A 24,412-nucleotide genomic window follows, 5' to 3' on the forward strand; every position below is an offset into this window, starting at 1 on the left:
AATTGTGACCCATTAGTGGAATATGAAATCAGTTCAACAGGGCTACAACCAGCATTAAAAAAATTTAGAAATAGAAATACCACAGTGCATTGAATGTAGTAAAGATAAGTATTTTGAGGAACTTTTATTTTTGTGTATGTACTGGATCACAGTTTAAAGAGTATTTCCTGCTGTGGGACATGGTAAAAAAAACAAGTTTGAAAGCCCCTGCTCTAAGGTGATAATACACATTTGGTTTGCATTTTTCTAATGGCTGATGACCTCAAGCATTTCCTCGTGCTGCTTGAATGTCTTCTTTGATGAAGGGTCTGTTCATATCCTTTGCCCATTTTTTAATTGGATTATTTGTCTTTTTGTTGTAGAGGTGTTAGATTCTCCTATAGATTTTAGAGATCAGATCTTTGTCAGATTTGGCATAGCCAAAATTTTTTTTTCTGGTCTGTAGGTTCTCTTTTTACCCTTTTGGTGAAGTCTTTTGATGAGCATGTTTAGTTTTTAGAAGATCCCAGTTATCTAGCCTATCTTCTGGTGTTTGTGTGTTGTTAGTTGTGGGCTCTATGCTATTTATGCCATGTATTAGGGCCCCTAGCGTTGACCTTATTTTTTCTTCTTATAATCTTTATAGTTTTTGGTTTTATATTTAGGTCTTTGATCCATTTTGAGCTAGTTTTTGTGTATGGTGTGAGGTATGGGTCCTGTTTCATTTTTTAACAGATGGACACCCAGTTTTGCCAGCACTATTTGTTAAAAAGACTGTCTTTTCCTCATTTAATGGACTTTGAGCCTTTGTCAAAGACCAGGTGACTGTAGGTGGATGGATTTACATCTGGGTTCCCAATTCTGTTCCATTGGTCGATGTGCCTGTCATTGTTCCAGTACCAGGCTGTTGCGAATACTGAAGCTGTATAGTAGGTTCTGAGGTCAGGTAGCACAAGTCTTTCTACTTTATTCTTTTTCTTCAGTAATGCTTGACTCACCTGGGGTCTCTTTCCTTTCCATATAAAGTTGATGAATAGTTTTTCCATCTCATTAAAGAATACTTTTGGTATTTGGATTGAGATTGCATTGCATTTGTAGATTGCTTTGTGCTAATACACATTGGGATGTTAAGTTCTTATGGGGAAAGTTTATATAGTCTCACCTTATGTAACCATATTTAGAATGTCGCTTTATTTCTGTTGCTGTGTATTTTTCCAAGATGTGAGAATGTTATTTATTTATTTATTTGGTGAGGCAGTTTTAGTCTAGTAATGAATTTTAATTTTATTCAGTAGAAGTATTGAAGCTCAGAACATTAGAGTCAAAAGTAGCCTTAGACTGTTAGTTCAGCCCACTTAGTTATGAACTTCCTGAGGTCAGGAATCAGAGAAGTGCGTGTCTAAGATTATACAGTGAGTGGTAGAGCTGCTACCAAAACTTGGGTTTCCCGGCTCCCGGCTCAGAGGCTGCATAAACTCATCAGGAAGTTAAGTTGTGGTTTAGCCATAACCTCAACTAATTATCTGTAAGAATTAGAAATGCAGTTAAAGTTTTTAATGAGAATTTATATTCGGAAATAAGCAATGACTTTTTTTTTTTTTTGCCCTGAGCATATGTTACTTTTTAAATTGTCTTAGCTCTTGCCAATTCGTATAATTTCAGCATGTATTCCCTTTAAAACTATATACGGAAAGCTTTGGTTTTGGTGGTGGTGGTGTTTGTTAGGTGCCATGCAGTTGATTCCCACTCATAGCGACCCTAGTTGCAACAGAACGAAATAGTGCCTCACCCTGTGTCATCCTCACAGTTGTCGTTATGCTTGAGCCCACTGTTACAACTACTGTGTCAGTCCATCTTGTTGAGGGTCTTCCTCTTTTTCACTGATCCTCTACCAAGCATGATGTCCTTTTCCAGGGGCTAGTCCCTCCTGATAACATGTCCAAAGTACATGAGATGAAGTCTCGCCGTCCTAGCTTCTAAGGAGCATTCTGGCTGTACTTCTTCCAAGACAAATTTGTTCATTCTTCTGGCAGTCCATGGTATATTCAATATTCTTTGCTAACACCATAATTCAAAGGCATCAATTTTTCTTCTGTCTTCCTTATTATCCAGTTTTCGCATGCCTATGAGGTGATTGAAAACACTGTGGCTTAGATCAGGTACACCTTAGTCCTCAAGGTGACATCTTTGCTTTTTAACACTTTAAAGAGGTGTCTTGCAGTAGATTTGCTGAATACAACACATTGATTTCTCAACAGCTGTTTCCATGGGCATCGATTGTTCATCCAAGTAAAATGAAATCCTTGACAACTTTTACATTTTCTCTGTTTACCATAATGTTGCTTATTGGTCATGTTGTGAGGATTTTTGTTTTCTTTATGTTGAGGTGTTTTTTGTTGGTTTTGGTACATGGGGCTTATTAAATCAGCAGCTTCTTGGCGGAAATGCTACTGTAACCAGGTCTAAAGCACCACTTTTGTCAACAGCTGTATTGAAGCCCAGACAGGATATTCAGTAGGCAGTTTGAAGGTAACTAACTAAAAACTTTTTTTTTAGTTTGAAGGTATCAGTATAAAATTCAAGTATTTGGAAATCGGGACTTCTATACTCCATTTTTAAATTAGTACATTATAAAAGTCAGAAGGATTTGAGGTTAAGGTTAAGGTTGATGCTTAGGATGACTCAGGGACCCAGAAGATAGCCCCTCTTGCCTCTACTTTAAGGTTTACGGACTGCTTCAAAACTCAAGAAGCGGAGAGTTAGAGAACTGCTTTTTTTTAAGTTCTGCTTTGTCGTTGAATAACTGCTGGTCTTCTCTTTCTGTCTCTGAAATTGTCTTGAGATTTAAAGCAGACAAAAAAAAAATTATGTACTTCTTTCTTTACCTCTCTCTTGTGAAACTAAGAAAAGGGGAACAGAAGTAGGCAAGGAAGATAGATTCATAAATTCAGGTTTCATTTTAACAGCCAAGATCATTCCCTGAATGTCTACTAAATCATATAACTTAAGATCTCCAACCCCTGTATTTACCAGCTACTGCTGTTATCAGGTATATTAGTCTAGGAGACCATTCAGTTTTCTTGTATGAATTCAGCTCAGGTTTCCAGGTAGCTGATATCAAGTGTGTGGTACAGGCTCTGTCCTACAGTCTTAGAGGGGCAGGGGTGATTGGTGTATATACCAGTAATCTGATTGCGGCAGGGCGTCACACTCTGAACAAGCCAGGGGGCTGAGAACCGACCCCCAAGTGTCTCTGAGGAAAACGCTTCTCTGTGCCCGAGAGCGTGCTGGTGGATGGGTTCTGCATCGGGACCATGGGTGCCCAAAGTTTTTGGTTGTAAGAACTGGGAGGTACCAGTTATCTTTGGTCCCCTGTCGCGGGTGGCTGTGTGACCTGAGTGGAGCTACCAGTCCTTAGGTCCCTGATGTGGGGAGGTGAGGACCTTGTTTAATAGGCAAAGCAATGTCAAACGTCAAACACCCACCTCTCCACCGCACAGCTGAAATGGTTGGAGTTTGCCAACAAGGGCCTATTCTCCTGAAACAGGCCCACACAGGTCCATGCAAAAGGGAAAGGTGCTCAAGGTCCATGGACAGTTTATGCCTGGACAGGAGCCGCTTCTGTCCTGAACTCCCTGGGTTAATGGAGCTAGCAAATAATCTTTTGCCCCCCAGTTGGAAATTTTTTCCTTCCCCAAGGCTAGGAGGATGGCTCCAGGTGCCCACCAGGGTCTATCTCAGGCCTAGGGATTCAGCTGCTGAAGCTGGGTTGGGAGTTGGGGGGCAGGGGGTAAAATATACGCAAGTACTTAGCTTTTGCCGAGAGCACCCTTCTGCTCAGGTTCCGGAGGTGTGAGTGGGCTGTGTGGCTGGCTGCTTCTCCCTGAGGAAACTGCAGCCGAAGGCTAGGACCAGCCCGCCGCCGCCACCGGTGCCACTGCTCCCGAAATGGTGCCTGAGGGCTCCCCGCGATTCAGGTCCGGTAACTCCTCTCCGCTTCTGAACAGCCTCTTCCTCCCCGTGCCCCTTAGTTCATTGTCTAAGCTTGCCTTTGATGCTCAGGGCTCCCAGCTTGTCACAAATATACTCGTTTCACTTGTTTTTTCGAGTCTTTGTTGTAAATAAGGCTCGACGGAAGTGCCTGCCTATTCCGCCATCTTGGCTCCGCCCCAGCTACTGCTGTTGGTGTATGCATTTCTTCATTGGGCAGAATATAAGGAAAACATTCCTAAACGAATGTCTATTTCACTACTAAACGTGTGGCCCTGTTTTTTGATGAGTCAGGAAAGCCTTTAATTAAAAACCTTTCCTTCAGTGAAAATGTTGGTTTCTTATTTTCCAAATTCACTTAGTTCACAAAGGGCTTATAGGCTTTATAGTATCTTAATCTTAAGTAGCATACTATGTTCTAGGTTAAAAAAATTTTATTACCAAATCCAAGAATGATTCCATTATTATATAGACTGAAGTGTTAACCCACTGTTTACTTTAAAAATATGTATCTTCTAATTGTACTGTTATTTCTAACCAAGCCAATTCTAAATGCCAATCACATTTGGGTATGAGAGGCCGTATACTCATTTGTGTTTTCGTTTATCCACGGTAGTATATTGGCTGTCTTTCCTTCTCTGTCCCAGTTTTCTTCTCTTCTGGTGCTTCCTTCACCCTCCAAATAAACTGCTTGCAGTCGACTCCTTGTCTCAGATCTGTTTCTGGGGGAAACCAAAACTAAAGTAGGCAGTAATTTTTCATATAAAATTTTACGTATTCTGGTATAGCTGCTTGCTTCCCCGTGGTGTCATTTTACAAGTTTCTTTACATTCAGTGTTTTCTATACAGTGTTGCTGTGTGCCATCCAGTTGATTCTGACTCATAACAACCCTATATGACAGACTAGACTGCCCCAAAAGTTTCCTAGGTTGTTATCTTTACAGAAGCAGATTGTCAGATCTTTCCTCCTGTGGAGCCGCTGGTGGGTTCGGACCTCTGACCTATCAGTTAACAGCTGAGCACTTAACCATTGCATCACCAGGGCACCTTTTTCTGTCACTAGCTCTCAGGTTTTGTTTTGTTTTTGTGAAGAATACTTCAGAAGTGGTGGTTTGTATTTCCTGTTCCATCCTATGAAAAGTAATAATATCTGGCTGTCCCAGTTTTAGTGATGCTAGGATTATTTAATAATAGTGTCAAAATAGTTGTTCCACAAAATGCGTCCCCCCAAAAAAATGAATGTTGGAGAGGCTGTGGGGAGATTGCAGCTCTTGTGTACTCCTGGTGGGAATACAAAATGGTACTACCATTTTGGAAAAGGATATGGCGCTTCCTTAAAGAGCTAGAAATAGAAGTACCGTATGATCCAGCAATCCTACTCCAGGGAATATATTCTAGAGAAGTAAGCGCTGTCACATGAGTAGACATATGCACAGGCATGTTCATTGCAGCATTGTTCACGATAACAAAAAGATGGAAACAACTTAGGTGCCCATCAACAAATGAATGAGTAAACAAATTATGGGACATACACACAATGGAATACTGTGCAACAGTAAAGAACAATGATGAGCCTGCGAAGCATCTCACAACATGGATGAATCTGGAGGGCATTATGCTAAGTGAAATAAGTCAGTCACAAAAGGACAAATATTGTATGAGACCACTACCATAAAAACTCATGATAAGGTTTGCACACAAAAAGAAACAATCTTTGATGGTTATGAGGGGGAGGAAGAAGTGGGGAGGGAAAAACAGTAGCCAATAGATAAGTGGTAACTTTGGTAGAGGGTAAGACAGTACACAATACTGGGAAAGCCAGTGCAACTTGTCCAAGGCAAGGTCATGGAAGCCCCATAGATGTATACAAACTCTCTGAGACTGAGTTGCTGGGCTGAGGGCCGTGGGGATCATGGTCTTGGGGAATATCTAGCTAAACTGGCATAATATAGTTTATAAAGAAAAAGTTCCACATTCTACTTTGGTGAGTAGTATCTGGGGTCTTAAAAGCTTGTGAGCAGCTGTCTGAGACACTCCACTGGTCCCATCTTGTCTGGAGCAAGGGAGAATGAAGAAAACCTAAGACACAAGGGAAAGATTAATCCAAAGGACTAATGAGGCACAGCTACCACAGCCCCCACCAGACTGAGTCCAGCACAACTACACTGGTACCAAGCTACCACCACTGACTGCTCTGACAGGGATCGCAATAGACGGTCCTGGACAGAGCGGGAGAAAAGTGCAGAAGAAAATTCTAACTCACAAAAAAAGACCAGACTTACTGGCCTGACAGAGACTGGAGAAACCCCAAGAGTATGGCCCCCAGACACCCTTTTAGCTCGGTAATGAAGTTACTCCTGAGGTTCACCCTTCAGCCAAAGGCTTGTAAAACAAAACGAGACTAAATGGGCATACCAGCCCAGGGGCAAGGATGAGATGGCCAGAGGGGACAGAAAAGCTGTTAATGGGGAACCCAGGGTGGAGAAGGGGAGAGTGTTGACGTGTCATGGGGTTGGCAACCAATGTCAGAAAACAATATGTGTATTAATTGTTTAATTGTTTAAACTTGTTTGCTCTGTAAACCTTCATCTAAAGTGTAAAAAAAAAAAAAAGGTTCCACGTTAAAATTAACTCAGAACTTCTTGAAATTTTGGGCAAAAGGAAGTGCCGACATACTATGGAATTCTCATTGTTTAATGCCTAGCCGTTATCATCTTTTGAGAATAGATAATGACTATGTAAGAATTATGGATGACTATTAAGTTAAAAGGTCCCTGGGTGGTGCAGATGTTTTGCACTTGACTACTAACCTAAAAGTTTTTAGTCTGAACCTGCCAAACTGTGCCACAAAAGAAAGGCCTGGCAGTATGCTTCTGTAAAGTTTACAGCCAAGAAAATCCTATGGAGCAGTTCTACTCTGTAACACATGGGGTCGCCATGAGTTGTAATCGACCTAATGGCAATGGGTTTGGTTTTTTTTTTTTTCCCTTAAGTTAAAATACTTGAGAGAAAAATCTGTATGTGTGTGTGGAAAATGTTTAAGTGGAATTAGGTTTGATGATCTTGCTAGATGTAATGTAGACCGCATTTATATTACATTTATGTTGTGTTATGCACAGCTCTTTCCCTAGTGCCTGGAACAGTGTTTGGTATGTAATAGACCATAGTGAAATAATGAATGAGTGACCTAAGAAAAAAATATGTAGTAATATGTATGTAGACTCTCTTAAAACATTACTTTCTTTCATCAGGCATCCTGGGCAAGAATGACAGTGTGGCACAAAGTAGTCATAATTTTCTCTTGGCAAAGAATTTGCAAGTATTTGTTGTGGACTGTTACTTGCAAGGCTTTCTGCTGGGTTCTAATCAAAAACAATGGTGAATGGAACATTGTCTCAACCTTCCCAGGCCCAAGATGTGTACAGAAAAAGAAGAAAACAGTTATCATCTTGACTGTTCCAATTTCTGTACTTTGTAAGTATTACCACTGCTAGATGGATCTTGGCTGAAAGCAGAGAATACCAGAAAGAGATTTACCGGTGTTTAATTGACTATGCAAAGGTATTCGACTATGTGAATCATAACAAATTATGGATAACATTGGAAAGAATGGGAATTTCAGAACACTTAATTGTGCTCCTGTGGTACCTGTACATAGGCCAAGACCCAGCTATTTGAACAGAACAAGGGGATACTACATGGTTTAAAGTCACGAAAGGTGTGCTTTCACCATACTTAATCAGTCTGTACGCTGAGCAAATAATCTGAGAAGCTGGACTATATGGAAAAGAACCGGGCATCAGGATTGGAGGAAGACTCATTAACAATGTGCCATATGCAGATGACACAAACTTGCTTGCTGAAACTGAAGAGGACTTGAAGCACTTACTAATGAAGATCAAAGACCACAGCCTTCAGTATGGATTACACCTCAACATAAAGAAAACAAAAATCCTCACAGCTGAACCAATAAGCAACATCATGACAAATGGAGAAAAGATTGAAGTTGTCAAGAATTTCGTTTTACTTGGATCCACAATCATCGCCCATGGGAACAGGAGCCAAGAAATTAAACAGTGTATTGTGTTGAGCAAATCTGCTGCAAAAGACCTTTCAAGTGTTAAAAAGCAAAAATGTTACTTTGAGGACTCAGGTGAGCTTGACCCAAGCCATGGTATTTTCAGTCACCTCATATGCCTGCGAAAGCTGGACAATGAATAAGGAAGACCAAAGAAGAATTGATGCCTTTGAATTGTGGTGTTGGCGAAGAATATTGAATGTGCCATGGACTGCCAGAAAAATGAACAAAGCTGTCTTGGAAGAAGTACAACCAGAATGCTCCTTAAAAGCAGAGCTGGCAAGACTTTGTCTCAAGTATTTTGGACATGTTATCAGGAGGAACCAGTCCCTGGAGAGGAACATCATGCTTGGTAAAGTGAGGGTCAGCGGAAAAGAGGAAGACCCTCAACAAAATGGATTGGCACAGTGGCTGCCACAGTGGGCTCAAGCATAACAACAATTGTGAGAATGGCACAGGACCAGGCAGTATTTCTTTCTGTTGTACATAGGGTCACTATGAGCCAGAACTTAACAACAATAACCATTGCTAGAAGCTTGGATTTTAGAGGAGTAATACATTGGGATTTTAAAAGAACTACTCCTTCCACACGTTGAGGAGCACTCCCCAACTCTTAAAGCTTTTTATAACAAGAGCATCCTCTGAAGGTCAGGAAAGATATAGGTCCTTAGTATTTATTTTGAAGTCCCTGTGTTATGCAAGTGGTTAATGTACTCGGCTGCTAACCAAAAGGCTGGAGATTCAGGTCTACCCAGAGGCATCTCAGAAGAAAGGCCTGGGGATGTACTTCCGAAAAGTCAGCCATTGAAAACCTGTGGAGCACAGTGCTACTCTGAGACACATGTGCGGTTGCCAGGAGTCAGAGTTGACTCGACAGCAACTGGTGGTAGTATTTAGTTTACGGGGATATTTTTGCAATTCTAGTACCTTGTATATTCAGGTAAATTATTTCATCCCATTTTTAGATACAGTGACTATGTATCAGTTTCTTATAAGAATAAAGCACAAAAAATCTATTTTTAATGGAACCTATGTACAATCAAATAATATGTAAGAAAAAGTATAAATGGCAGTGATTTTTGTTTTCATTTTGTCCATGGTTTTTTTACTGACAGAATTTGAGATTAGGGATTGTATGGTATATATTTGAAATTTTTTTTTTTTTTTGGTATAGAATATTTTCCAAACGTGTTTGCACCGTATTTTGTGTTATTTAATGAAAAATGCTTGCAACTGGTCTAATCTTACTGTATAAAAGCAAATTGTTTCTAATGTGTGCAACATGAGTTGCGCTGATATTATAGAACGGTTATACCACTGAGCAATTGAAGGGTTAAAGTAGCTTCCCAGTGTTATTCTACACTTACTCTCATTTTTCCCCTGTCTTTGAACTTTCTAGTTCATTACTATGCTTCTGGGAATACTAACAGTGAGATGCTCCTTGATTGATGCCCAACTTCAAGGCTGTTACAGTGCCTGTCAGCGTTAGCTTCTTTTCTCCTGGGACCTCTTCACATCTCCTAGCTTCCTGCAGCCAACTGCAAACCTTTGCATTTCCTGTTGACTGCCAGCTTAATGCAAAAACTGAGGCTGCGAGTGGACTGACATTGCAGTCAGAGAAGTGGCCTCCAGGGAGAAGCAGCCTGGGTCCCATGGCATTGGGGCTTCAGGTGGTGGCCTGATTTGTCAATCTGGATTAGAAATGGAAGAGAGTTGTTGCCTGATACATTGCTTATTTCTTGCTAGAGACATAGTTTGTAAAGGGCTTTGAAAATCTCTCAACAGAAAGGTAGGTAAATGAAAGATTTAGCGAGAATACCCTAAGCTATAACTGCAGAATGCCTACAGATGTAATGCCAGTTGAGAAGTAATGCCGCAGGCAAGGAGAGATCCTCCATTGAAGTTTCCATTTTGTGCAGATAATTTTCATACAAAACTATCCATTCAGGCTATGTTTTAGTCAGAGGCAGTATACTTTTGAAAATTAATTTTTATGTGTATTTCTAATAAAATGAAAGATTCTACATTTTTCTAAAATCCCATCAATTTACTTGTCAATACTGAATTCTCATAAATGAGCCTTATGGGTTGCGATTTGAGGACCAAAAACATTGTGTGGAGTTTAAAATGTAAATTCATATGCTTCTAGAGTAAAAAGCTTTGTTCTTTAAAGCAATACTTCTTAAACTTTAATGTGCATAGGAATCACCTGGGGATCTTATTAAAATGTCTGGGGTGGGGCCTGAGATTCTGCATTTCTCACAGCTTCCAGATGATGCTGCTGGCTCAGAGACCGTACTTTGAAGACTTAAGGTATTGGATTTAAACAAACAAACAACGTCAGTGGAAATACTTTTTGTTCTCTAAACTTATTTACCCTAAGACACTTCAATAAAACACTTAAAGCAAAACCTAGGAACTACTTCTGTAAATATAAATCTTGCTTACAGAAATAATATTTGATAACCTCTTCTGCCTAATTTTTTTTTAGCCTCTGGCTCTGAAAGTCCCAAATCATTTCTTTTCGTTACTGAATTAACAAACTTAAATAACACCATACGAGTAGTGCTGGATTTTTATCCACTAATGTAACAGAGCTATCCTCAAATAAAGGTAGTCTGTGTGCTGAAGTGTTTGGAAATCATGTCAAAGAACAGCTAGGGGAATGAGAAGAAAGTATTATCAGGGACTCGTGACAGCTCTTAGGCAAAGATATAGAGGGGTTTGTGCAGTGGTGGGAAGATTACTTGTAAGATTGCTTCTAAGTCTGAATCTTTTTGTTATCATCTAGTGTTGTACTTTTCAGTATAACAGTTAAAAACAAATTTAATATAGGCTTTATTCCTATTTGATAACCTTATTTTCCTGAAACACATTAAAAATGTTTTCTGGCTATTCCCATTTCTATACCTTCTATCCCTGCTTCTCACCTCAAGCACCCACCCTCTAAATTCTTAGTTATGTGTTATGTTAATGCATAACCTATCCATTCATCCATCTTATTCACTCAATAGATGTTTGAGTGCTTATTGTGTATATATAAGGCACTGTGGTAGGTGGTCTATGGGATACACAACTAAATAAGGTACAGTCTCTACTGTCAAGGTGCTTATGATCTACTCGAGGAGGTAAGAGATCAGCAGAAGTAACCAGTGTGAGGAATAGTGTGTTAATACGCTCTACGGAAATTGCCCTGGGAGTTTAGAGGAGAAATGAATCACTATAGTCTGGGACCACCAGGAAAGGGAGCTTTTGAATTGGGTCCTGAAAACTAGATGGGCTTTCCTAGCAGAGGAAACTGACTGAGCAAAGTATTGATACAGGAAAAAAATAAAACATGTTTTAGGAATTGCTAGTACTATAAAGCCCTTTATTCTTGGGTTTATAACTTATAGGATTTGGACCGTCTGTGAGTGACCCTTAAAGAGCCATGTAGTAATTTTCATCAGTTACTTATTGTATTCCCTTGCTGAGAGCCTAGTGTCTCAGTCAATGAGTGTGGGTAGTGATTGGCTCATTGTTCATATCTTAGTCTACCTTTATTGTTCTCTATTCACTCATTTTGTTTTTAATTTTTGCCTTATGTTATTTGGGAGGAAACGTATGCTTATTAATGACTTAGGATTTGTGAAGAGCATGGTGCAAATTCTCTCAGTTACCAAGGGTCTGCTATAGATATAGTGACGGTATAACTTGTTGTCCAAACTGGGATCCTTTGAAGAGTAAGAGGGGGCGGTACTATTAACAGTATTCCAGGGTGACAGGCATAAACTGTGATTGCCTCAAGCAAACTGGAGTATATGGCCAATTAGAATGTATGATTAACTATAGTGCGTTTTAGTTGGAGTTTAGACTGGATGGGGAGCAGTAGGCTATAATTCAAGAAAGGCAAGCTGGGCTATTTTTGAAGCATTCTAAATGCCAGGCTAATGAGTTAACTATTGGCCTTGAAAAAAACCCTCAAAGACTTTGTGGCAGAGGAGGAATTCATGTACGCAGAGCTGCATTCAGAAACATTAGTCTGGCCTCTGTGGGCTGGTTAGATTGAAGGGAATACCATGGTAGTTTCCATTATGGATATATTCAGGTGGTAGCCACTGGTCATATTATACTAGGAAGATTTATTTTAAAAAATTAACAGAGAAGCTTTTATACGTACATTTTCAGCATGTGTTGTTATTGATGTTAGCTCATACTTCTGAAAAAAGATTTGGCTGGAATAGTGCCTTGTTCAATAATTATTCTTTTAAAAGATAAATAACACTAGGGCTTCGCAGTGAGTGCCAGAGTGTATTTTGTGTGTGTCATAAACAGTTAAGCGCACAACCACTAGCTGAAAAGTTGGCAGTTCAAACCCACTCAGAGGGGCCTGGGAGACATCCCTGGTGATTTGCTTCTGAAAGGTCACTGTCTTGAAAACCCTATGGAGCGATTCTACCCTAAACACGTGGGATCTCCACGAGCTGGATTCGACTCAACGACAACAGCATTACAGCATATACGTTAATATTTTATATGGGTTAATATTTCAGGAATTAAAATATTAACAAATTAAATATATGTTAATGTTTTAGCAATTAAAATTTGACCTAACGTTGAGCCCTTAATAAAAGGGATTTCCAAAATTACTTAATTTTATAATTTTTGCAGTAAAATATATATAACAAAATACTTGCCATTTTAACCATTTTTAAGTGTGTAATTCAGTGAAAGTAGTTACACTCACCAAACTGTGCAGCCATCACCACTATTTCCAAAAGTTTTTCATCACCCCAAACAAAAACTCAGTACCCCTAAAGCAGTAACTTTCTATTTCCCCCATCCCCCAGCCCCTGGTAACTGCTAATAAACTTTTGTCTCTATGCATTTGCCTATTCTAGAAATTTCATGTAAATAGGTTCATACCGTATTTGTTCTTTAATGTCAGTTTTATTTAGCTTAATGTTTTCAAATTTCATCTGTGCTGTAGCTTGTATCAGAACTTCATTTCTCTTTATAGCTGAATAATATTCCTTTGTATGTATACACCACATTTTGTTTATTCATTCCTCTGTTGATGGACACTTGGGTTGTTCTTATCTTTTGGCTATTGTGAATAATGCTGTAGTGAACACTGGTATGAGAGTATCTGTTTTCAAGTCTTTTGGACATATACCTAGGAGTGGAACTGCTGGCTCATATGGTAATTCTGTTTAACTTTTTGAAGAATTGCCAAACCCTTTTCTTCCAAAATTTATTTAAAAAAATTTGTTGCTGCTGCTGGTTGCCGTCTAGTTGATTCCAATTCATGGTGACCCCTTGTGTGCAGAGTAGAACTGCTCCATAGGGTTTTCAAGGCTGTGACTGTTCAGAAGCAAATTGCCAGGCCTGTCTTCCAAGGTGCCTCTGGGCAGGTTTGAACCTTCCTTTCAGCTAGTAGTCCAATGCTTAACCATTTGAGCCACCTTGGAACTCCTATTTTTCAAATATTTTATCATGTTATCAACTTTTGGTTGTATCTTGTTTTAACTTGATGGCTAATCTAAAGAGGTAATTTCTTGTTAACTCCTGTTCCTCTAGCCTATTTTTCATTTTTCCATTCCCTCTCATAGAGTAGGTCAGACTATTAAGAAAAAAAGGTAATTTTCTACCTGAAAAACTAGGCAAAGCTTCATGGAAGAGGGAATTCCAAGGTTAATCCTTGAAGGACTGATTATGTAGTAATGGAGAAAAGAGTACTTCAGGTAGAGGAAACCATGTATGCAAAGAGGAGCAGAAAAATCATGGGATGTATTTTAGGAAAAGCAGCTGGTTGCTAGGTGGCTTCTAAAACACACTGGAAATATAGATAGTGCACTGGGATCCCTAGCCAGTTGGGCAGTCCTGGAGAGTAAGCTAGCCTTTTACTTTATTTTTAAATGAATTTGGGTGCAATACGTACCACTTCACGGGTGTACATTTTACATAAAATCATATCACTGGACATATCTCAGACTGAAATGTTTATTAATTGGTACAATAAAGGCATGTTGAAGGAATTAATCAATGAATTTTGGAACATGATTGGAGATACCTATCTCCTCAGCTTTCCTGCCAAGAAAATGAGCCAATGAACTGAAGAGAACAACCAATTTATAATATATTTCATAAGTTTAGTATGTATATTTACATATACTGTCTTACTGTTCCATCATTAGAGAGTATATTCTTCATGACTGATTAAAATTTTCTGTTTAAGTTTTTGTCTTTTTCTTTCTCTTTTAAGTGAATTAAAATTTTTTCCTTCAAGCCTAAATTTAAAATAATTAATGATCTCCTCCCCCCCCCCATTCCTTGTTTAGAGCTATTTCTGTTTATTTTATTTAAGCACTATAGCATTTGACACATAAAGATGTTTCCCCAGGAGAATCTTTGTTTCTGCCCAGGGCTGACATGAAAAGAAACAATTTGTCAGACTAGTTTAGCTTGCTAGCAATTCAAATAAACAACCTGTCTTTGTCTTCATACTGCTTATTAATACAACTGTTAATGACAATAGTAAAATCCCTCCTTTATAGCCTGCATCGTGGAGAGATTATTGGGTCAGAGATAGTTTTCTTGCTTCAGGCCCTCTTAGGAAACACACCTGTTACCTGAATACCAGTCTTATCATTTGTAAATTCATCGGCACAGTGTCTCACAAGGAATATTTAATACAGTCATATCAATCATTGACTCATTTTTGTTGTTACTTAACATCTAAATTTTTTTTCATGTAAATATTTCTAAGTCAGAAGCAATTAAACTTAGAATATATGCTCTGAAGCATATATTTTGATAGGTGGTATCTAACTCTTTAAAAATGGACTCCTTGGATTATACAACTGAAGACCACCATCATCTCTAGTCTAGCGTTTATCACATCTCTCTTCCTCCTTACAACTGCCACTAGTTTGAGAGCTCCTTAAGGCAGAACACACCATGCCTTAAACGTTTGTGTTCTCAGTACCTACTGAACCAAAAAAACCAACCCCGTTGCCGTTGAGTTGATTATCATAGTGACCCCGTAGGATAGAGTAGAGCTGCCCCATAGTGTTTCAAAGGCTGTAAATCTTTGTGGAAGCAGATTGCCACATCTTTCTCCCGTGGAGTGACTGGGAATTCGAATCGCTGACTTTTTGGTTAGCAGCTGAGTGCTCAACCACTGCTCCACCAGGGCTCTTCTCAGTATCTAGTAGATGCTCCTTAATGACTGTGGAGTTATTTAATGATTTGACTTTGATAATGACTGACTTCATCTTTTTATATCATATTTTTTTATGTCTTCTTGAGTTTTTCTTCAACACACAATCTACTCCAAAATCTTATTGTACCATTGTAATTGGATTCTGCCATTATCTACAGCCGATTATGTGCTTACAAGGGAAGGATCTGTTATTGAAATATTTGACAGGTCTGATCTTTTCAGTTAAATTCTGAGTTGCTGAAAATAATGAGATTATTATATCAGCCGAATATCCAGAGATTTTCAACTAATTAGCTTTTACCAGTTGCCATTGAGGCAGTTCTGACTCATCGTGACTCTGTTTGTGGCAGAGTAGAACTGTGCTCCTGGCTGATTTTTTGGAAGTAGATTCCCAGGCCTTTCTTCCTAGGTGCCTCTGGGAGGACTGGAACCTCCAACCTTTTGGTTAGCAGCTGAGCATGTTAATCATTTGAACCACCCAGGGACTCCTAGCTTACTATAAAAAAAAAAAAAAAAAATTAGGAGGGTGTAACATATTGGTCGCTGGCAGAAATGGTAGTCAGCTGTTGGCTACACCATTATGGTAACTTGAAAGTAAGACTTAGTGTTCTTCTTAGACTTTTTCTAAGAAAAGGATAAATTTATTGAAATATTTCAAATAAAAAAAATTTTATTTATGTGCCAGCATCAGTGCATCTCTTTATACTATTCAGAAATTGAATTGTTGGTGAATTATAAAATTTTGAGTTGTAACTGTTCTAAGTATTAAAGTGTCCATGAAATGAGTGGGTAAAACAATAGTCTTCAGTACCTTGATCAGGTCCTGGCATTAGTTGATGCTCAATAAATAGCAGTGATTCAGTGAATGAATTTTCACATATGAACTCTGATTTGAACAAAAAATTCTCCAGGCAGCAAACACAAAATGTACTAAAGATGGAACCTAAAAATAAAATACACTATATATACTTTTTAAAATAACAGCTAGTTTACTTCAAAATTATATCTCTTCTTTGGGTTGCAGATGACAGGCTAAGATTTTCTTTGATAAACTTGATCTTCAGCTTTCAGACACATTAAAGTAGAAGCAAAAATATTGTTATTCTTTTTTTTAATACCTTCTCACTTAACACATTGTCATCACCAGGAAGTAAAACTGAGAGAAGAAGGACTTTTGCTTCATAGTTTGCAAAACACTGTCTTAAATTCTTCCCTTTATTCATTATTTTTTTCTGTCTTAGAAACATGATAGGATAGAATCAGCAAGCTTAACTCTGGTTTTATGTTAAATATATTTAAAACCAGTAATCTGGTATTTCTGTTTTTTGAGCTTTAGAGATAAACTTGTCGAAAGTATTAATTTAAAAGGGTGAGTAAAATTTCAGTTTTCTCGTGCCTGGCCACAACCAATGACTGCCCTGACAGGGAACACAACAGAGAACCCCTGAGGGAGCAGGAGAGCTGTAGGATCCAGACCTCAAATTCTCATAAAAGACCAGACTTAATGGCCTGACTGAGACTAGAAGGACCCCGGAGGTCATGGTCCCCAGACCTTTTGTTAGCCCAAGACAGGAACCATTCCCAAAGCCAACTCTTCAGGCAGGGACTGGACTGGACTATAAGACAGAAAATGATACAGGTGAGGAGTGAGCTCCTTGGCTCAAGTAGACACAGACTATTCGGGCAGCTCCTATCTGGAGGGGAGATGAGAGGGCAGAGAGGGACAGAAGCTGGTTGAATGGACACGGAAATAGAGGGTGAAGAGGAGTGTGCTGTCTCATTAGGGGGAGAGTAACTAGGAGTATATAGCAAAAAAAAAATAAATTTTTGTATGAGAGACTGACTTGTAAACTTTCATTTAAAGCACAATAAAAATTAAAAAAACATTTTCAGTTTTTAGAAATGATCTCTTAAATATTTGGAAGTTTAGCAAGTCTCATTTGAAGTATAAGTGGAGCCAACTTTATTCATAGCTTTTTCTTTTTTTAGACATTCTGCTTTATTTTCCATTTGTGGAAACATTTATTAATTCACATTTTTGAAATTTTCAGGTAACGTGGTTTTTTTCTCCTGTAACAACTGAAATAACAAGTCTTGATACAGAGAATATAGATGAAATTTTAAGTAAGTACCTCAATATTTTTTAAAGTACATTTTTTAAAAGTACACTGTATTGTGTTTACACAAACAGTAAAATCTCAATTACCTAGAATAGTTGAAAAATTGGCATTCTGATTAATTTCATATCTGACTGAATGAACAAAATACTTTTGGTTTTCACCTTTAGTAATAGTTCTTGAAATGTATACGTTTAGTGTGTAAATAAGTAAATTTATAAACACTTGGTCTTGTTTCCTTTGTCTTGTTGTAGATACCACTCTTAATAACTCATAAACTATTTTGCTAAAGCCTGGCTAGAGGCCGACAGTTCCCACTGTGCAGTACTGGTTTTTACTGACCTTGGGACAGAGCCTAGACATTTTTTTGTCTTTTTTTATTCTAACTGAATCACCTACTCTAATCTCATTATTATCATTTGGCCGGGTAAAGTCAATAAATGTTTTACTGAATGCTGTATTTGCTTAAAATGTGATCATGGATATGATTATCTCAGGAGTAAATTTCTTGTTTTTAAAAAGAGTAGAGTGAAGGTGAAGACATGATTGATAGAAAATTACCATTTACAAGCTTTAAAAAATACACAATGTGCATACTTTTTTTTTTTAACCCACTGGTTTGAGCATAATAAAACCAAAAGTAATAGCGGTAAAAGGAGTTATAACATTCACTGGGCATCATGTATCGTTTTGTGTTCCTGGAATTGGTACTAAGTGCTAAAAAGTCTGTTCTCACCTTATGGAATCTCTTTAGATCAGTGGCCCTATACACTTCAGCATGCATCAGAATCACCTGTGGAGCTTATTAACATCATACTGCTGGGCCCATCCCGGTTTCTAAGGGTATTGCTAGGCCCTGCTAAAAAATTTGCATTTCGTTAAGCTCCTAGGTGACGCTGATGCTGCTGATCCAGGGACCACACTTTTTGAACCACTTTTTTAGAGTGAATAAAAAAAAAAAAAAAACACTTTTTAAAAAAAAATTCACTTTTTTAGGGTGAATAAGCAAGTGGATAAAAAGTGCTTAGCAGGTAAAAAAAGAAGAAGGGACTTGAAACTCACATACCGTTTTCACTCCTTTTATCTTCCAAGTTCTAGAATATCTTTTTGTTTTGTTTTGGTGAGTACTTCAGGAGTTTACTTAAGTTTCTCTGAATTAGGTTTAGGCAAATGTAATGGAGCTACATCTTTCTCCTGTCTTCACATCCTGATATGCAAATAATAGTAAGTTTTTTTTTTTTTTTGCAACAAAGAAAATGGATAGGAAACAGAAAAAGTACATGTCTGCAAAACTGCTGTTGTAGATTACTTGTTGCAGTGAGGTGGGACCTGTGAGATGTTGAGATAGCTTAGTTACACAGGTCTCTTACGTGAAATAGGATTTTACTTGCAGAGCTGATTCTCCGTCACTCATGGAAATGGAAGATCATAAAATGGGTCATTAAAATCCAGATCATTTTAAAAGTCATTATAAACTTTGACTACTCTCTGCCGTTATACTTTTTATGAGAGTAAGCTATTGAGTAACTTACTTGCCTGATGTTAGTTTGATTTCTCATTTGCTTTATATTCTTTTAATATGCAGTGCAGGTGTAAAATGGAGGATTTTGTCTATGCAGTCCAGGACTCTGTATATGGGTTTCTGAGTGAGAGGTAACTTAACTGGTATTGTGTGATTTTAGTGGGTCCTTATAATGGGAAAAGACTGTGATGAAAACCCTGTCTTCAGTTATGTCAAAATTACGTATAATTACAAATAACTTTGGTTGTTTGGTTTTGTTTTTCAATTTCAGACAATGCTGATGTTGCTTTAGTAAATTTTTATGCTGACTGGTAAGTAATAATCTTTGTGCTTTTGTTTTTGCATCAGTTGAGATATTTTTTAACTTGCTACAGGTGAATTTTCCTTGCTGTTTTTTTTATAATGGGGTGCATGGGGAAGCCTTTTTCTATTTCGAGACTATTTTATAGACCAAATTCCATAGACAAAATCAATTAAGACTCATCCACAAGTAAAACAGCTTAATGTGGTAAAGTTTTATATTTTAAAAGAGAAGTATAACTGATTCCATTCTCCCACGTCTGAACTAGTAAAAGCAGGTAACATAAAAACCCAAATAAGACAAAAATTCTTTTTTAAAAATACTTATTGAAATTTGTCTTGTTCTTGACTGAGGAAGTAAGGCAGGGTTTGGAGGTGAGGATGTGGGCGTGGCAAGTTTAGAAGGAAAAATACCTATTGACGTTTTTCAACTTACACCATCTACTACCTCTTCCAAGAAGCCTTTACTCCGTCCCTTGGCTAAATCAGATTCTGTTTTCTGTGTTCATATGGTACCCCTTTCTTTGTCTTACAACATTGGTGTTTTTGTTTTGTTTTTAATCTTATCTGTTCACGTCCAAGCAATGAAACTTTGAGGACAGATAGTGTATTAGTCAGTATTCCCAGCATCTAGAGCAAGGACTTGATGTGTAGATATTTAGTGAATGTGGCACGGAGGTAGGAGGAAGGGAGCTTCAGCTGGAGAGAAGTATCAAACATTCATGTAATCTTTATTCATGGACAATCTGCACCTTATTTGACCTTTTTAGGTTTACCTCCTACTAGCTGCCACTACCCTGCTTCGGGCCACAGTATCACAACGTCCCTAGATTCGTGCAACAGTCCTCTAATTTTCTGTGCCTGTAGTTTTACATGTCTCCAATCTGTTTTCTACAATGTAAGCCAGAGTGCGAATCAGATTAGTTTACACCCCATCTTTAAACCCTTAAATTGTTTTCTATTAACTCTACGTTAAAATTCAAGTCCCTTACCTTGGCCTAGAAGGCCCCTCATGACCTGTTCCCTGCTTACCTCTACGACTGTATCTCTCTGTCTCTCCACTCCCACATTCTGCTCCTGTTATACTTCTTTCACTTCCTGTAATATTCTGTACTTTTTTCATCACTACATCTTTAGTCATATGTCTTCTGCCTGGATAGATCGCTCTTCTCTCACACATGTCTTTACCTAGTTAAGTCCTAGTCATCTTTCAAGTCTTAGATTAGATTCTACTTTCTCCAGGTCACTTTCTTTGATCAGTGCCCCATCTCCCTCTCCAGTCAAGTTAGGAACCCTTCTTATAGCTTCCCATAAGACCCCATAGTTACCCAATCATAGCACTTATATGCTATAGTTTAGTTGGTGGCTCCCTACTCTATTGCTTGTTTTGTGAAAACAGTTACCATATCTATCTTTTTCAAAAGTAAACTCCAAGTGCTTTGCGTAGGACAAAACCAAACCCACTGCTGTCAAGTTGATTCCGACTCATAGCAACCCTATCGGACAGAGCAGAACTGCCCCATAGGTATCCAGGGAGCAGCTGGTGGATTCAAACTGCCAACCTCTTGGTTACTAGTCAAGTGCCTAACCACTGTGCCACTAATAGTTGGCAACGAAGTACATAATAAATATTTACTCAATGAATGAATGTGTGTATGATATGGGTATTTAAAGAACCTTAGTAAAAAGTTGAAGATAATATAGAGAAAATATCATTTATAAAATGTATAAGAAAGGTTAGTATTTTCCAAGGTAAATTAGGATTGTCCAAACATACATTAGCCTTGCAACTTGGTAGAAGATTATCTAGTCTAGTCTTTCACTTTAAAAAATACAAAAAATGAGATCCAGAGGAATAAAGTGGTTTCCTAAGTTTATCTTACAAGATTGTGGCAGAGTAAAACTAGAATGCAGTTCTCTTGACTGAGGGATTTTGTGTGTTGTAAGAAAGAGAAATTGAGCATGCTACCACCCTGTTGCAAAAACTGGACTGGAAGTGTGGACTATTTTGTGGTTAGTTGGGAAAACGTATTACCTAAAGAATACCTCGAGTTGTTCTGGATTAGGGTTCTTTTATTCAACTGAAAACACTTAGGTAATTGGCAATAGGACATAGTCTTGTATTTGTAGCCTCAAAGACTAGATCCTGAATTCCCTCTGGAATTTATGGATGTCGCACAGTTTAAGGAAGAGTTCTCTAATAGAGCTGACGTATGCTTCGCAGTGTAATAAACCCATAGCATATCCTTAATAATGCTGTTAGGTGCCAGGTTCTTCACAAACATTGTTTTTAATGCTCAGAACTATTCTGCAGGTAGGTATTGTAATTTGCATTTTAGGTTGAGGAAATTGAGTCTCAGAAAGGTCATATGGCTAGTAATTGGTGGAACTGGGGTTTAAACTCAGGTATGTTTGACTCCAAAGCTTATTTTTTTCCACACTACGTCATGCTAGTAAATGCCCCCAAAGTGTCACTGCAAAGACATGCACCGATATAGCTGATTTGTATGGGGTTGATTCAAGCACTAGATTGGAAATGGGGTTCAGATGATCCTTAAGGTCCTTTTAATAGATCCATTGCTTCTGTGATTTTAGTTTTATAAATGTAATGTTTCTATATGTTTGGACACATGTGCATGAAGGTACAATAATATTGGAATTGAACTTTTATTTCATCTTCCCCTTTTACCTTTTGATATTAAAACTGACTCAGTTTTAAACTTGAACCTGTGCTTAAATGCTTACTGGGCAGCAAACGAGATAATCCAGAAAGAAGGGTTCTTGATGTGTCTTTACCTTGCCTTTAAGCCAGGAGCCATTCCACGGATTCTTTACTATGCCACATCCTAGTTCATCAGGTAGCTGTTGATCAGTCCCTCCCCTCTTGCTTTCCCCTCTAGCACCCTATTTTTTAGCAAACTGTAAGAACTCACAAACCTGTGGTCCTAGCCTCTGCAGTTCTTCCATTCTGTTAGCATATTTACTCACTAGACATCTACTGAATGCTTATTAGACTATGTAGTCAAATAAGACACGGTCCCTGATGTCCACAGACCCCACCCACCTATCCCAGATGGGAGAGATTTAAGAATGCTAAAAGAGGAAAGAGCTACTTGAAAGCAAGAGATTGAAGATACAGATTGTGTCTCCTTGGTATATTCTAGGACATCTCCTTAGGAAGTCAGGTGAGTGGGCTAGAAGAGATATATATAAAAAGAAATAGGGAGGAAGTATGAAGTTTGCATTCTTTCATAGGCTTTATAATATCTTTGTTGAATTATAGGTAAAATGTATGACCTAATCACATGTGGATTAAAGAGTTCAGAGACTTCATCTCAATAAATGTCTTGGTGGAAAAGGACTCTGAAAGCAACGGTAGCAATTATAGTTTGTTTGTTAACAAGTACTCAGTACCCTTTTCATGTGAGAAAATGACCATTCTAACCCAGCCAATAGTGTGCTAATTCTGGTTCTTCCCTTATTTCTTATTAGGTCCCATTCATGATCAACAGCATGTATTTACGAAGTGGTTGGCCTGATTAAGGAACAGTCAGAAATGTCAAGTTTCTGGAATATTGTGGAGTTTATCCCTCTCTTTTTAAAGTTAAAAAAAAAAAAAAGGAAACATGGGCATGAAATCTTGTTTAGGAATTTGAAATATTTGCACTTAGTATATACAATATAAAAGCCCATATTAAAAAGGGATAAATTTTGAAAGGAAATAATTCCTTATATTCTTTTAACACAACTTTATTTACCTAGCCTGCTAATTTGCCTGTGAGAATTTGATTGAGCTAGCCAGGTTAATGTCTCATATTTGCAATGAACTTACCATTTGAAAGATTTTATACAGAGAAAGCTGATTATTGTATAAATGCCCAAGCCTCAGTAGTCACAAGTCCTAGTAGGTATCTTAGTGGGATAATTTCAGACTTGTTTCCTGGCCTCTGTGATAGATCCTTAACAGTCTGCTCCATAATATTGGCAATTTTTTAAAGGTGAAAAGCTAAAATCTTTGAATTATTTATAGTCATTGAATTGACATGGGATGTTCCAAATTGTCTTCCTTTCCAGTGAATGGCATCACGATCCACGATTAAATTAAGTGCATAATCGTCTCACAAAGTTGTGTATTGTACATATACTAAACATAAATGGATGATAACTGAAATTTCAGTATTTCTGTTTCCACTTCAATTGGTATTATTCTCTATGTATAGGTGTCGTTTCAGCCAGATGTTGCATCCAATTTTCGAGGAAGCTTCCAATGTCATTAAGGAGGAATACCCAAATGAGAATCAAGTAGTGTTTGCCAGAGTTGATTGTGATCAGCACTGTAAGTACCTCAGTAGGAAGTCTAGAAGAAACTGTCTCATCCCTATGTCTTCTACACACCTGCACACCCCCCCCACCCCGCTTTTTTTAATGGTTCACTTTCAGTGAAGCACAAACCAAAAAGGCTGTAGTGACCTTGGTTAAATTGTTAATATTTAATCTTTGTGTATTTAGAACACTACTTTGCATTTTGCCTGTGGAAAGTTTTTTGTTATTTTTTCCTTTAAATGTATTATGGGTAGTAAGTGATGATTAGCAATATTTTCTCCCAAAGCAAATACCAAAATCAATAAATAAAATTGAAATACAGTTTCAGAAGAAAAAATTGACTTCTGTTATTCTTAAGATCATGAAAAAATACCATGTACAGTCATTTAAAAAAAAAACAAAAACCCAGTGCTGTCGAGTCGATTCCGACTCATGGCTACCCTATAAGACATTTAAAGTAAGATAATCTCAGATTTTTGTGTGCTTCTGTTATTTAAAAGATTCTCCTAAGATTTGCCTAGACAATCTTTGATGTGTAATTAGCTCTGTTTACTAATTGTAAGTACTGAGAATATTAAAAAGCTTATGTTACACTTAAAATTCAACTTCTTAGATTTTGCTTATCCCAGTTGAACATTCTCTATAAAACCCTCCTGTTTTCCACATGCTTAACAGATGCTCCAGGGTGGGCTAGCGCACTATCGGGGCGTTTCCTCCTGAGTGCCCCATTACTCTTGTACTGCCCTCTTTCACAGTACCAAACTCACTGTACTTGGAACTCGTAGTTGATTGTGTCTTAGTTGTCTGACCAGCTGCAATGTCAATTCTTCAAAGGCATGGCCTTTTTTTTTAATTCTTGGTTTTAAGTGAGCATTTAAAAAATGCTTAAGGAAACCACT

General features: G+C 38.0%; 1 protein-coding gene across 5 annotated transcripts in view; it reads left to right on the plus strand.

Moving 5' to 3' along the window:
• Positions 1-24,412, plus strand: part of ERP44 (endoplasmic reticulum protein 44) — a 93,129-nt gene that overhangs the window by 17,430 nt on the left and 51,287 nt on the right. Inside the window, exons 1-4 of one of the 5 annotated variants that reach the window (XM_023545101.2) lie at positions 17,303-17,375; positions 19,162-19,201; positions 22,244-22,375; positions 23,411-23,526. In XM_023545101.2, the coding sequence (XP_023400869.1) occupies positions 23,427-23,526 (100 nt within the window). In that variant the 5' untranslated portion in view covers positions 17,303-17,375; positions 19,162-19,201; positions 22,244-22,375; positions 23,411-23,426. Of the gene's footprint in view, positions 1-17,302; positions 17,376-18,528; positions 18,593-18,953; positions 19,022-19,161; positions 19,202-22,243; positions 22,376-22,470; positions 22,566-23,410; positions 23,527-24,412 lie in introns of those variants that run through there. The other 4 variants (XM_023545100.2, XM_010587799.3, XM_023545099.2 and 1 more) reach the window with 4 other exon arrangements.

Source organism: Loxodonta africana, chromosome 9 (assembly GCF_030014295.1).
Source record: "Loxodonta africana isolate mLoxAfr1 chromosome 9, mLoxAfr1.hap2, whole genome shotgun sequence".
NCBI lineage: Eukaryota > Metazoa > Chordata > Mammalia > Proboscidea > Elephantidae > Loxodonta > Loxodonta africana.